The 13,919-nt window shown below is 37.4% G+C and overlaps 1 protein-coding gene across 6 annotated transcripts; it reads left to right on the top strand.

The window, feature by feature from the left end:
• The first annotated feature begins 502 nt into the window (after positions 1-502).
• LOC107847456 (protein ESSENTIAL FOR POTEXVIRUS ACCUMULATION 1) lies at positions 503-10,879 on the top strand. Of its 6 annotated transcripts, none has more exons than XM_016691719.2 (12): positions 503-823; positions 1,350-1,397; positions 1,508-1,581; positions 4,075-4,869; positions 4,967-5,060; positions 5,168-5,311; positions 5,415-6,167; positions 6,350-8,343; positions 8,430-8,538; positions 8,658-8,757; positions 9,637-9,782; positions 10,317-10,879. In XM_016691719.2, the coding sequence occupies exons 1-12, from the start codon at positions 748-750 to the stop codon at positions 10,637-10,639; spliced, it is 4,656 nt and encodes a 1,551-aa protein (XP_016547205.2). In that variant the 5' UTR covers positions 503-747; the 3' UTR covers positions 10,640-10,879. The 6 variants fall into 6 exon arrangements, with proteins under 6 accessions (XP_016547205.2, XP_047254867.1, XP_047254868.1 ...); XM_047398911.1 differs by having other exon boundaries at positions 8,685-8,757; XM_016691718.2 differs by having other exon boundaries at positions 511-823; positions 1,338-1,397.
• Positions 10,880-13,919: the final 3,040 nt, after the last annotated feature.

A 13,919-nucleotide genomic window follows, 5' to 3' on the forward strand; every position in this document is an offset into this window, starting at 1 on the left:
TTCTTGTTTTATTTATGTGAAAAGGTTGAAACTTCACCTGAATTATTGAGCTGTAATGGAGGAAGAAAGAAAGATTCCAACTTCCAGTTTTGTGGTGGAGACGAGAGAGTTTTGTGGGGTTCTCTTGATTGTTTCATGGGATCAGATCGGGTCTGGGTTGGGTGTGGGAATTGATTTAGGATAATTTAATTATTTAGGCTAATAATTTTTTTTCCAAAAAGTTCAACCGTTAGGATTTTGACACATGGTCCACCGTAGGGCCAGGGTTATATACGCACCAAATTATTAACGACAAGGGTATAAACATACCCAAAGTATAATGAGGGGCATGTATGTACCATTACTATAATTTAGGGGTATATTCGTACCTTTCTCGCAAATATATTGATAGATTATGAAAGTTAGGGACCAAAATGCTCCACTTTAGCAAATATATAAGAAATTAATTAAAAATAGTGAAGATTATATTTGAAGGACCAAAATAGAGTCAGTCCAGTAAATGAAAGGATAATTTTGGCAAAGAACTCCTTTTGGTTTTTATTCATTTGGCTCTGGTGACCACCCAAACCCTCAGCCTTTTCTTCTCCGTCACCTCTCTCTCTCTCTCTCATCAATAGCTCTCCGAACCCTAAAAAAGTACTTGTCAAATCCAAATTCACTGTTCACTTGTCTCACTTAACTCTTCAATTTCACTCTCGCGGCCTCGTCGATTCATTTATCTGCATCGATTCTCTTTCTGACAAGGCCATGGCAGAAGGAAATCTTGACCTTCCTGACGATCTCCTTTCCTCTAAGACTTCCGATCACTCCTTGACCCCCAAAGGTGCTCATATATTTTATTTGATTTTGATTTGTCTTAAATTTTAATGGATGATTAACTAATGCTTAGTTTAGGGTTCATTAATCTTATATTTGAATCTTCAATTTTGAATTCTAGGGCTTCAGATCAGGCGCTATGTTTTTTGTTTATTTGCTTTCCTTTCAGTCTGTCAGAGAAGATAATTGATGCCAAATTCTTCGCTTCGTTTTTGTTCTATTGCCAACTCAAAATACTTGAAAATCCCGCATTCAGCAGACAGTGTATCAGTGAGTCTTTTGGTCAATGTTAATTTGACGAATTGACGCTTCTAGATGAATATTCTAAAATTAATTGTTTTATTTAACTGTTGAAAGTCGTTGGTTTTCTCACTAAAATGTCATCTTCTTCTAGTGTTTGGATCTACGTATATTCAACCCAGTTCCTGCCACTGGATTTCCTCTATCCATCTTCAAGTCATTTAATTCTGGAATAAGATTTTGGTCCCATTTTGTCATTGTCATGTTTTACAGTTGCTTAGAAACATCTACAGGTTATGACGACAACAAGACTTTCATGGGACAGCTTGATATTTCCAAAGGTAGATTTTGTTTTCATTTTTGATTTTAATTGCATGAGGGCTGTGGATTTTCTTCTGATGCTTTTTGCCTTCTCTTGTAACTCTTCTAACCTGGGTTGGCATTGCTTTAGATCAAGCAATGGTGGACAGCAGCATTCCTTTATCTCCGCAGTGGCTTTACGCTAAACCAAGCGACATAAAGATGGTGAGTGTTATGAAAAGCTTACTCTTCAGAGTAACTGTACCCCATTTTGGCTCTTTAATGGATAATTCCTTGAGGCAAACTATCCTGGAGGACACAGATTAGGTAGAATTCAAAACTTGAAATAGTTATTTTTGGACCCTAAGATCCACTTTTGTGGCACTATCTAATACAATGAGTTTTATACTCATTCAGTTCTTAATATTTGGAATATGTGAGAGATGGTTTGCAGTTTCAGAGAAGTCACAGATTCTCGTCAGATCATTTGAGATGTGGACTTAACATAAATGTTGCCAGTGGAGCCATTCTACGAAGGGAGAAATTAGCACTGCTTGGTGAAATAGGTTCGTTTAGAATCAATTTCAAACCATTCTGCTAGAGGTTGTAACAAATCAAACGATCCTAAAACTCTACCTAACTAGAACATGGATGGGGTTATCTCGCCAAACTGGATAAAGCTACTATTTTTTGATCTAGAAATTGGATTCATCTCCTCTTTTTATTCCCTCTCTCATTCAAACGAATTTGAATATGTAATACATATTCGGAAGGTAAGATTGATTAATGTTGAAAGACTTAAAAGTCGAATCAAAATCTAGGGGGGTTGAAATAGACAAGATTCAGCTGAGATCCAAAGAAATAGAATCCGATACTTTCTCATTTCCTTGTCTTTTCTTTCATATTCTACTTCTTCATTCCAGATTTCTCCATTCTTTCCAATATGCCTTTGTCGAACCCGTTTAAGTAATGTGTGCAGTACAAAGTTCATGATGTAGAACTCATTTGGTTCATCCTATTGGTGTGACCCATCTGAAAGAATTATCTTCGAGATAAGTGTGAGGATTTCAATTGAATCCTTAATTTCCATATCCCCTCCTGGTGTTGCAACATCATCTCAAACTCAATAGATCATAAAATGTCATTGTAAATTTTAAAAAATGTTCATTTGTACATGATTAGACCTTTTACTTGCTTTCTCTATGATATGATGAATTACATTTATTAAACAAAACTAAAAATGAAATAGTTTGTCCCATCTGGAAATTCTCCTTTCTAAGTATACAGGGAACCCTTGAGAATTAAGTGTTTTGTTGTTGAATTAGACGGTTTTTGTGAGATCTTTTCGGTGTTGACATCAAACCATATAGACAACCAAGATATTGACCCTGATCTTGTAGTACCGAGGGTGTTGACTAAGTGTGTTCGGCCCATTTAAATAGGCATTTGGACATGTGATTTCATCTACTGATTTGGAATTATGAGATGAAATCAGCGTTTGGACATGCGTATCATGAAATGAAATCCCAAATCTCCAAAATGCTTGATTTGGAAATTTCATATCATGATTTGGAATTTTTCAAATACAAAAATTGACCCACAAGTTTATATTTTGTAAATAAAATCCACAATTTTATATCAACCAACCATTTATTTCATATGAACAAAATTTAAAGTTGATATTATTACTCTTACCAATCTTTAAACCATTTGTATTGGATTTAATCTTGACTCTCACCAACCTTTAACCATCCACATTTATTATTACTTTAACGTGAGGAGATTTTCGTACTGTGTGGGAGGATTATATTAAAGAGTAGTATACTGCTACTCATGTTCAATTTTACTTTTTTATTGAACTAAAGTTCGATCAATGAATGCTGTATTATTTTTAGAATAGCTTCATGATAGTGTATTATACTTTTGTTATGCACTTTTGCTTATTTTGCAAGATTGTATAAAGAATTGGGGCAATTTTGACAGTTTTTACAACTTATGGGGTTTTTATGATTAAGAGAAAACATACGACTTTAAAGGTCCAAATAAATTGCATGTCCAAACAAAGCATCAACTTCATCTCAAAAGATTTCATATCACAATTTCAAATCATGGTTTCATCCCACATGGACAAACGGGCCCTTAAGACAGAAAATTTCACCTCTCCGATGGATCACTAAGCAATTGGTGTAGAAGAGTAACAATGGTTTTTGTTCGTTATTTCTATGATTTTTATGGTATTTACCATCCGTGACCACATAGGAAATACTTCTTTCATGAGTGTCCATTTCTTGTGGATTCATAACTGTTTGTCTTAAAACTGAGATTTAGAAAGTCACCGTCAGTTCAAGCTCTTCTTGTTGATCTAAACAAAAAAAGCTAGCTTGAAACAACCCCAAAAGAAAAAACTTTTACCTTTAAACTTTGCCAAAGTTTCTATCACCTTGAAGCATTATTCTTCCTAGACTTTCGAATATGAAATTCTGGAAGTGACTACTACTGTTACCTACTGTACTGTTAAACAGAACTGGAGAAAATTTCCCTTCATTTGCAACCTTCATACGGGATTTATTCACCTGTGATCTTTTTAAGATTTGAATTTTCATTCTTCTCTCCATAAATCTAAGTGCCAGATGTTCAGATGTTACACTTACTCATATTTCTTTTATACTGCTTGAAGTTTCTACTAAAATGTTTTCTCCCGTGTTTTATTCATCATAGGAAACGCGTCCACCAAGCTCTCTGTCCCTTGGAAGTTCTGTTGATTCAAGTCAGAAGGAGGCTTGGCGTGCAGATGTACCTGAGGAGAAAAAGGATTGGAGAAGAACGACACTGGAGACTGAGAGTGGCCGTCGGTGGCGTGAGGAAGAGAGGGAAACTGGCTTGTTTGGTCGGAGAGAACGAAGGAAAACTGATCGCCGTGCCGAGCATGATGTTAATAACCGCAATTCTGGGCTTGATACGAGACGTGATAACAAGTGGTCTTCTAGGTGGGGTCCTGATGACAAAGAAAAAGAAAATCACAGTGAGAAAAGGATAGATGTAGACAAAGATGATGCTAATAATGATGGTCAAACGTTTGTGGCTAACCGTACTGTTTCAGAACGGGAGTCAGATTCTCGTGACAAGTGGCGTCCACGCCATAGAATGGAGGGAAACTCGGCGGCTCCAAGTTCCTATCGAGTTGCTCCAGGCTTTGGACAGGAGAGAGGAAAAGTAGAAGGGTCAAATGTGGGATTTAACTTGGGTCGTGGGAGGTCTACAGGGACTATTGTTAGACCTTCCTCTGGGGGTGCAATTGGTGCTTCACCATTTGAAAATTCTGTTGCTGGAAATTCAAGCGTCTTGACTGGCATATTTTGTTATCCAAGGGGGAAAACTTTAGACGTATACCGCAGGCAAAAGCATGGTTCATCTCTTTGTGGCATGCCTGAAAATATGGAAGAAGCACCCCCAGTCACTCAACTAATTGCTATTGAACCATTAGCTTTTGTTGTTCCTGATGCTGCGGAGGAGGTGAGCTACATCTATTACCTCATTTGTTCAGACTTGTAGGTTTTCTAAGTGTTCAAAACATATTTGATACCATAAAGTTGCTTGATCAATCTTATAGGCTGTCCTCAGTGATATATGGAAGGGTAAAATTATCGGCGGTGGCGTTTCTTACAATTGTCTTTGGAAGGGTCAATCTATGGATAATGTCACAGGTAATTGTTTCTCAAAAACTATATGTACTACTCCCAATCCTGTCCATTATCTTTTTGTTGGAGTAGGATATGGGATTCTCTCTGAATTTTGTTTTTTTATTTTTCAGAAATAGTGGATACGGAGCCCAAAATTCCCTCCGCTGATGTCACTGAAGAGACAGTTAATAGGTTACTGAAAACTTCAATAGTTGTTGAAGAAGCCAATACCTATAGCTTTGCTTACAAGAATGGTGTCAAAGTCAAGTTGGATGGTGAGTAAAGTATCACCTCCATTTATTTGGAATATTATCAGCTCTTCTCATCAAGGTAGATTTTCCTGTTGACTTCTGACAAAGGGACTTGTTTGCTATTCAGGAGGAGATAATCATGAAAGACAGATAGACAAATTTTCTGAAGCTATTGCTGTGGATGGAAGTTTGTTGACCAGGAAGAGAACTGATAATAGAGACTGCTTTAAAGACATTAGTCGGTCCCAGTCTGATATTTTTGCGCACAGTTTTCCAGATTCCGGAGTAACCTGGACGTCAATCTTTGAGAACAATCAACATGTTGCTTTTGATGGCAGTTCGAAGGTTTCTGATGATTCAAGTTCTTTATTTGTGAAGTCCTCTTCTGAAATATATTGGACCAACCTTCTAGGAAGGGGTATTCCACCTGAGGAGTTGAGTTTGTACTATCGTGATCCTCAGGGCGAAATCCAGGGGCCATTTCTTGGTGCTGACATCATATCATGGTTTGATCAGGGATTTTTTGGTCTAGACTTACCAGTTCGTTTGGAAGATGCTCCTGAAGATTCTTCTTTCTATAAACTTGGTGATGTATTGCCGCATTTGAAATTTGAACATGAGTATGTTGGTAACACCAATCTTTCACAGGCAGAACCATCTGCTGTACTAGGAGGGAAGTTGGATTCTGGTTTATGTAGCTCCTCTTCTGTTTCTGAGATGGTTGGTTCTGCTTCCCTTGATGGGTTGAGCTGGCCGCCATCTGATTTTGATGAACTTGGTGGATATCGTATTCATTCAATACCTGATCATTCAGCTCGTCAGTATAAACCTCCATATTCACAAACCGAAGACTTTAACGATTTTGTTGCTCAAGGTGAAGGTGAGTTAGCATTTTCACCTTGGATCCTTATTGTTTATATCAATGCATAACCTCCTGTTGCTTTGGAGGGGGGAATGTAGCCTCTTTCCTTGCAAATAGGCCATCAAGATCATAGTATTTAATGCAGGTAGCGTTTGTCTGTTTTACTGTTCAAGTCTTTAAGTTTCCGTCTTCGTTTGCAGAAATTGTGTTTCCAGGAAGACCTGGAAACGGTGGCAATTCTATTGGAAAAACTTCGACAGGCCTTACGGATCCTTCAGCTATCTACTGTGCGACTCCAAGCGCTATGCCTGAGGCTGGAGTTCCAAATAATGAAGAGACAATGCATCCACTTGGTTTATTTTGGTCAGAGCTTGAAGGCACCACAGGAAAGAGTGGTTCTGTCTCAGATGTTCTTCTTAGAGGAAGTGGCCAGGATCAAGTTCTAAACCCTGGTGCTGCAAGGTTTGGGCCATTTGGTGCTAAGATAGACTCAACCTCTGTTGTGGAGACATGGACTGATGCTTATAGAAGAAATGCTGTATCTGAACCCAACATATATGAAAATGCTATGGATGCCAGCCACTTGTTTCACCAGGATCATGAAGTGAACCGGTTTGAGTTGGCAGACAAGCTGTTTTCCCAACAACTTCAGGAACAGCATCCTCATAATTTGATGTCTTCTCATAATAGTCACTTGAATGAAGCAAAGATGGAACGTGCGGCAAATCATAATTCAGTACACCAACCACAGTTGGCGAGTCAGACTGGGCAGGATCTGGAACACTTTATGGCATTTCAGCTGCAACAGCAGAGACAGTTACAGCTTCAACAACTACAGCAACAGCAACAGTTCCGTCAACAGCAAATGCTAATGAAAGAACAACAGTCCCAAGCTAGGCAGCTGGTTCTTGAACAATTATTGCAGAGTCAAGTACGTGATCCAAGTTACACACAATCACATCTTGATGCTATTAGGCATAGCAGTGCTCTGGAGCAGGTGTTGATAAAGCAACAAATTCTGAGTGAACTACAACAACGTCCGCATCTTCCGCCAAGACATGCTGAACCATCTATTGAGCATCTCATTCAAGCAAAGTTTGGTCAAATACCACATCAAGGGCCTCAAAATGATTTAATAGAGCTCCTATCAGGGGTAAAGCATGCACAGTTGCACCCTTTGGAGCATCAAGTATTACAACAAGAGCATGCACATGAGAGGCTAAGGCAACATTTGGGAATGGAGGAAGATAGACAGATTGGTGCTGTCTGGCCTGTTGATGAAGCTGGTCAGTATCTACGAAATCCAGGTGTTACTACTCGTCGAGCTAACTCTGGATTTGGTCCATTGGATATTTACCAACAGCAACAGATACCCCCTCCTGAAGAACATGTCAGTCATCTGGAAAGGAATTTGTCAATGCAGGATAGACTTCAGTGGGGTCTCTATGACTCTGGATTTCTGGCTTTGGAACGGAAGATGTCAATACCAGGTGGTGGTGGTGTTAATTTGGATGCTGTAAATCCTCTAGTGCGCGCACAAGGTTTAGAAATGCAAGATCCAAATTCAAGGATTCACTCAGCTGGTCATATGCCTGGTTTCTCGAGTGGCATCCACTTGCAATCTCCTCACCGTCCTCTGTTTTCAAATCAATTTCATGCTCCGAATGCAGACATCATTGACAATCATTGGTCCGAAAGAAATGGTCAGTTATCCGCTGAATGGATGGAAACTAGGATGCAGCAACTACATTTTAACGGTGAGAGGCAAAGAAGGGATTTTGATGTCAAAAGGGCTTCTGAAGATCAAAGTATGTGGATGTCAACTGGTGCTAATGATGACAGTCCAAAGCGGTTGCTAATGGAACTGCTCCAGCAAAAGTCTGGCCAGCAGTCTATTGAGCAAGCAGAAATGACCCGAGGGATTTTGTTTGAGAGGGGTTTTCACTCTGGTCACTTTTCTGCGACAAATGCTTTAAACCGTTCGTTCAACCCTCTTTTGGATCAGGATATGAGTCTAAACCAAGCTTTTACTGTTGGGTCATATGGTTCTAGTTCAGGTTTTCCACCTCAGAGAGATCATGTAGATGAGATTGCCGGTGGTCTTGATGTTGGTGAGAGATTGCCCTTCAATTTACTTTGTGGAGCATTAGCTGAAGCTGAACCTGTCTTTTCCAGCATCAATGATGCCTCTCAGGTAATTTACAAGACCCCCGGACGTAGGCATCTTATATGTGATGGAATTATAGATGCGTTCTTACATGTCACGATGGTTATCTGTAGCTACATCTAGAGGCTTGCGGAAGTACCGCCAGGCAAGCTGGTGTGACGGATGTAGAAGGGGGAATGCCAGTTAACTTGCTCAGCAGGCACACTTCACTTGGGACTGGAGGTTACTCTCTCGATTTATATGAACACGTTATACATTTCATATGTCGTGTATTAGATAGAACACGCGTGTGTCTGTGCTCATATATCCTTTTATTAAAAGAAGAATTTATTGTTTGACAGATTGTAATGTTATCAAATCATCTTCAGGTGGAAGTCTTGACTTCTATAATGACAAGAGTGATCGAGGTGATTCGGCTGCAGAGGAAATTCCGAAGGACCGGTATGTGCTTTCTTCTATTTCTTCATGGAAAGGACTTATTTTTATGTATGTCACTACTTGACATTCTTGGACTTTAGAATTATTGCCAATATTCTATTACAAATAGAATGTACTCTAATAATAGAAGTAGTTTGGCTTACTAGGAAACTGATTTTTTTGCTTTAGAGCACTGAACATTTTGGTTATATGATATTTCATTCACTTGTATACCATCTTCATTTGACTGATATTTATGCGTCTCACATGCGTATTTTTGGGTTGATCAGATAAAACAAATTTTACTAAATCACTACAAGCTTTGTGAGGAGTACAAAACAGTTTAGATTGCAGTTTTCCCCCTATTTCCTCATATAATCAAAAAAATCCAAAAGGTTTGTCAAATTTTCTACCATGCAGACCTTATATCCGTTGTAAAAGCATTTTTTTTGGTTAAGGTGCCTCGTAGATAACGATGTACCAGAGAAGATCGGCATTGTGATTACAACTAGGTTTCGGTCTTAGGAAAGGTGATGTTTTGGCACCAATTTGGATGTTTAAAAATTTCTTCCATTCTGTATGTTTAGACAAATCACTGTCGTATATTCAATTTTTTTTTTTTTTTAGTTGTGTTCTCATCCTGTAAAAGTAAAACTCTGTTGAGCAGATGTCTGATCGTAACTTCTTACATGGTGCAACTTCGTCCTTGCTCAAAAAGTTTTGTTCCTCATCTTTTTCCTTTCAATGGTTAATATTTTCTTTAGTCAGTGATTTTCTCGTACAAGTCCTGGAAGAGTTTTGCTGACTACCTTGTATATAGGACTAGCCCTATCCCTCCAATGAAGATCAAGTCGTGGTTTTGCTTTCCTGATATGCATCTGTATTTTGTTTCTATTTGGGTAGGATGGCTGTGACATCAAAAAGGCCAGATAACATCTTGCTGAAGCGTCCAACTGTCTTGCGTATTTCCTCAACCCAGGAGGGTCTATCTGAGCTAACTTCTGATACCCTTGTGAGAGGCAAAAATCCTTCAGATGCCACCTCTGAAGGTAGGATGTCCATGTCTTTATCCTTTTTGTTGCTATCGCTGACTTCTGATCTTGTAATTCTATATTTGCTAGCTATTTTGCACCTTGAAGATGTGAGGGGAATGTACATTGTACTACTCCCTCCATCCCAATTTATGCGACGCTCTTCCCTTTTTGGTCTATTTTGCACCTTGAAGATGTGAGGGGAGTGTACTACTCCCTCCATCCCAAGTTATGCGATACTCTTCCTTTTTTGGTTAGTCCAGAAAAGAATGATTCTTTCTATTTTAGTAACAAGTTGACTTTCCATTTTGCCCTTAATGAGATGATTTCTAGCCACACAAATATCTGACTTATTTTGGATCACAAGTTTCAAAAGTCTTCATTTTCTTGAACTCCATGCCCAGTCCTTCACATAAATTGGGGACGGAGGGAGTAATTAATTTTATGTCTGCTCTTCCTTTGTGGCTTGTAGCAGTTATTGCCAATCCCCTTACACCACTCATTCTATCCATCCTAATTGCTAACTCATCCTTGTATTAATTCTGTGATTAGGGGGTAAGAGGGAAGCGGGAGGTAATGCAGCAAATCAAGTTCCTGATGCTGTGACATCTGGAAAGAAAGACGGGGGATTCCGACGAACTGCATCTTCTAGTGATGCTGATGTTTCAGAGACATCATTCAGGGACATGCTTAAGAGCAACGCTAAGCCAACAGCTCAGGAGGCACATGCGTCAGAGGCATTGGATGCAACTCAGTATGCCCGTAGTAGTAAGAAGAAAGGAAAGAAGGGAAGACAGATCGATCCTTCTCTTCTCGGATTCAAGGTTACAAGCAATCGCATCATGATGGGTGAGATACAACGGATAGAAGATTAGTTGCTGTACAGTTGTAACTTGTTAAGAGGTCCCAATTTCTCCTGCTGTATAGATTTGAGTCATCTGTAAAAGTTCCCCTACACATTTTCATTTACTCCATCTGATTTTGTGTAGGGATGGCTGTTGAGATGCAGTTAGCATTAGGTAATGTAGCCAATTAGTTGGGTTAACTTGGGAAAACTTATATTGATTGAATCGCTATAGATAAGCAATCAGTTAGAGCACAGGCACATTCTAGCAGAATGTTTTCCATAACCGATCTGGTTTACGTCAATTGGTGGCCTTAGCTGATGCGATAAGAGCAAGAGTTTTGTCCAATTTCGCTTACACCAGTTCATTAGCTCATAAGCCGAAAGTAAGGAAAAGTTCTCTACAGTTTTAGTGTTTACGTTTCGTCACTCTCTTCATCTTTATACTTCTCTTATGTCAGTTCCTGTAATCCTCTTAATACCGGATAGGCTTTTTTCCAGTAACATTTTACTCTCTACACTACACGAAATTACAGCTATGGCAATGATTAATTAGCTAACCGTCTATGAACAGTCTACTGCAACGGTTTTAACTGTCGCATATTATTATCAAAAAGCTAATAGGACATTCAATAAAACAGTCGCATATTCTTCACAACAACCGTATTAAATGTATCTATGGTAACGTAAGTTACAACTGCTGCTATAGAGTATCTATAGCTATGGTTTATATTATGCTAAAAAAGATAATATCCTCGAAGTTTTCCTCCAATTATTTAGTTTACCCGCTATTTTTAATGTATTCATTAAAAATATATTCAAATAGATAAAATTGGTATATTAGGTTAGGACAGCCCCCAGTTCTCTGAGTCTGCTGTCTTTAACATACAAAAATGGAGCTTCACTGTCTTCTCTGATATTACTGCATGTCTTCTTCGATTTAGTCTTTCTGAGCTTTGCGATAAATTTGAGTTGTATCCATCTCTGCCAAGTTATTTTTTCCGACTTTACTACTTTGCTGCTTTTCTGAGCTAATTTCTAGTGAAAGGTCTCCGATGAAAGATCTTCTTCGTTTCTATTTCTCTGGTGAAAGGTCTTCTTCTCAGGTAGGTCTTCTTATCTGTGTAAGTGTTTATCCTTGTAGGTTTTCTTCTCTGAATCAATTATTATCTTATGTGGATTTTTTTATCTCTGTTGAAACTGTTTGCATGTAAGAATCAATGGAACTATTGTTTCTAATTTTTCTTGCATGTATTATTTTTTATGATCAAAATAATTTTTTTGAAAAAATTCTAAAGAATACACAAATGAGTTTCTATGAAATCTATGCTAATGTTCTAATTTATGTCTGTAATATAATTTATTTATAGTTCATTTTTTTTATATATTAGTTACATTTCGATAATATATACACTAAAATCACTTAAAGAGAAGAAAACACGTTTTTGATTTTTTTTGGGAGAATTTTGTTTGAATTTTAGGGGAATTTTGAGGTCTGATTTGTTTGATTAGCTGCTTCTATTGGATTTGATTTTATCTGGGTTTATTATTTGGATTTATTTGAGTCATTTTTTAATTGTTAATTGTGTTTGTCCAAATGTTAAAGATACTAATTCTAATAATATTGTTTGAGTACTAACTTTGCAATTTAAGGTTATTTGAACCCTTTTTATTAAACAAATGAACTATAATTTTTAGTCTTGTGTTTCTTGAAGTAGGATGATCCATGATGAATTACATACTATGTTGGGTAGTGTTTTCCCTTTTGCGAGTTCGTCCCCATCTCACAAATTGCTAGCCGATTTTTCTTTAGTCACTGATCTACTTACTTGCTATATTATGAATTTCTAGGTGAAGATCTTTCCTGATGGTCGTTCTTTGTGCTAAGTTTGTAGTTATTCGACATGAATATTGACATTTCGAATAATCGATTTGTAGATCTTCACATACATTTTCACTCAGTTTGCATAACATTTATCCAATTGCTTATTTTCACCCTTCTCTAATCTAACTTGAATGTTTTCTGATCTTTCTTATGTTCACAGAGGTTGCTATTTTTAGGATAAGCACTAGTTAAAGTCAATGCGAGTGATCCAGATGTCATTTCTACCATCATTAATCGCTTCTCTGACATATCCAAGTTGAAAGAAGAAAGTCCTTATCATAAGTGAGTTCATTCAATATCTCTATTAGTGTGTGTGTTTTTATGCTGATTTATTGAACCAAATTTGCTAACTTCTATGAATGTCTTGTAGTACCATGCAAATGTAAAATTCATATAAGACACAAATATCTCAAAGGCATGACTTCTATAGAGCACACTTCAATATTCATTTTTTGCATCATCTAATATAGAAGCCCATAGATATGATCATCCCTGCTCTAGTGTTGAATCCAACATGAAATTTCTAATTAGCCCATTTGACTTCATAGGCTTGGATATTTATCCTAGAGGATTGTGTGTCATTGCAAGTGATTGATCTGTGGCTCGACGAATTGAAACTAGCATCTGACCAAAGCATCCAACTAATAATGTAGTTACCATTCAATTGGTCTTACCCAAAAGTTAGTAGTTCCTTCGCGATAGAAATATGGAACACCAAGAATCCAACTGATAGTGGTAAGCTAACTTAAGATATATCTGACATTGAATCTTGAAATTTATGAATACTCATTATCAAGTTGCTTGACCATACAAAATTATTAAAAGTAAAAAGAGGAAATCCATGGCCAGTGTCCAACTTTTGTGATATGATAAAGTTAATATCCATATCTATCGTGACTTCACGTGACTCACCACTAGCGCGAAGTGTCTATTAGATAACATCGGCTTAAGTGGTGAAAAAAAAGCTTTGAATTTTAGTAGTGTTTACTGATTTTTACTTTGTGTGACCAAATGTTATTTGAATTAAATGACGTAACAATGGACACGACATTGGTAGCAAATCATTCCTTTGTTACATAACTTTGGTACCTAACGATCTTTATGGGGTTACACCTGATGTGTATTAGTAAATATGAATGGAATAACATAAAACAATTGGAGGTCCAGAGAACTTTTATTCGGATTTAATTGCTGAGTTTGATCAATAAGTTTCTTCTGATGAGTTCGTATTTTCTTTTCAGTAACAATGATTTAGTTAGAGCTAATGAGAACAATGATTTTTTTTAGAGAAATAAATACTGTGATGTAAAATTACAAGAAAAATGAAATGATGTGATGAAATTTTTTTCTATTGTTATCGCTATATGGACACGAATGTGTATGGTAACGTTTATATACTTGACTTAACATTGCAAGTTTGTAAAAA

Source organism: Capsicum annuum, chromosome 11 (assembly GCF_002878395.1).
Source record: "Capsicum annuum cultivar UCD-10X-F1 chromosome 11, UCD10Xv1.1, whole genome shotgun sequence".
NCBI lineage: Eukaryota > Viridiplantae > Streptophyta > Magnoliopsida > Solanales > Solanaceae > Capsicum > Capsicum annuum.

What these genes read in the sequence shown, in the direction of transcription:
- LOC107847456 (XM_016691718.2), top strand. Translation starts at nt 748, where the DNA reads ATGGCAGAAGGAAATCTTGACCTTCCTGACGATCTCCTTTCCTCTAAG. An exon ending in ACAGCTTGATATTTCCAAAG is followed by an intron (nt 1,398 to 1,507) that starts GTAGATTTTGTT and finishes GCATTGCTTTAG; the next exon opens with ATCAAGCAATGGTGGACAGC. An exon ending in TTCAGATGCCACCTCTGAAG is followed by an intron (nt 9,783 to 10,316) that starts GTAGGATGTCCA and finishes TTCTGTGATTAG; the next exon opens with GGGGTAAGAGGGAAGCGGGA.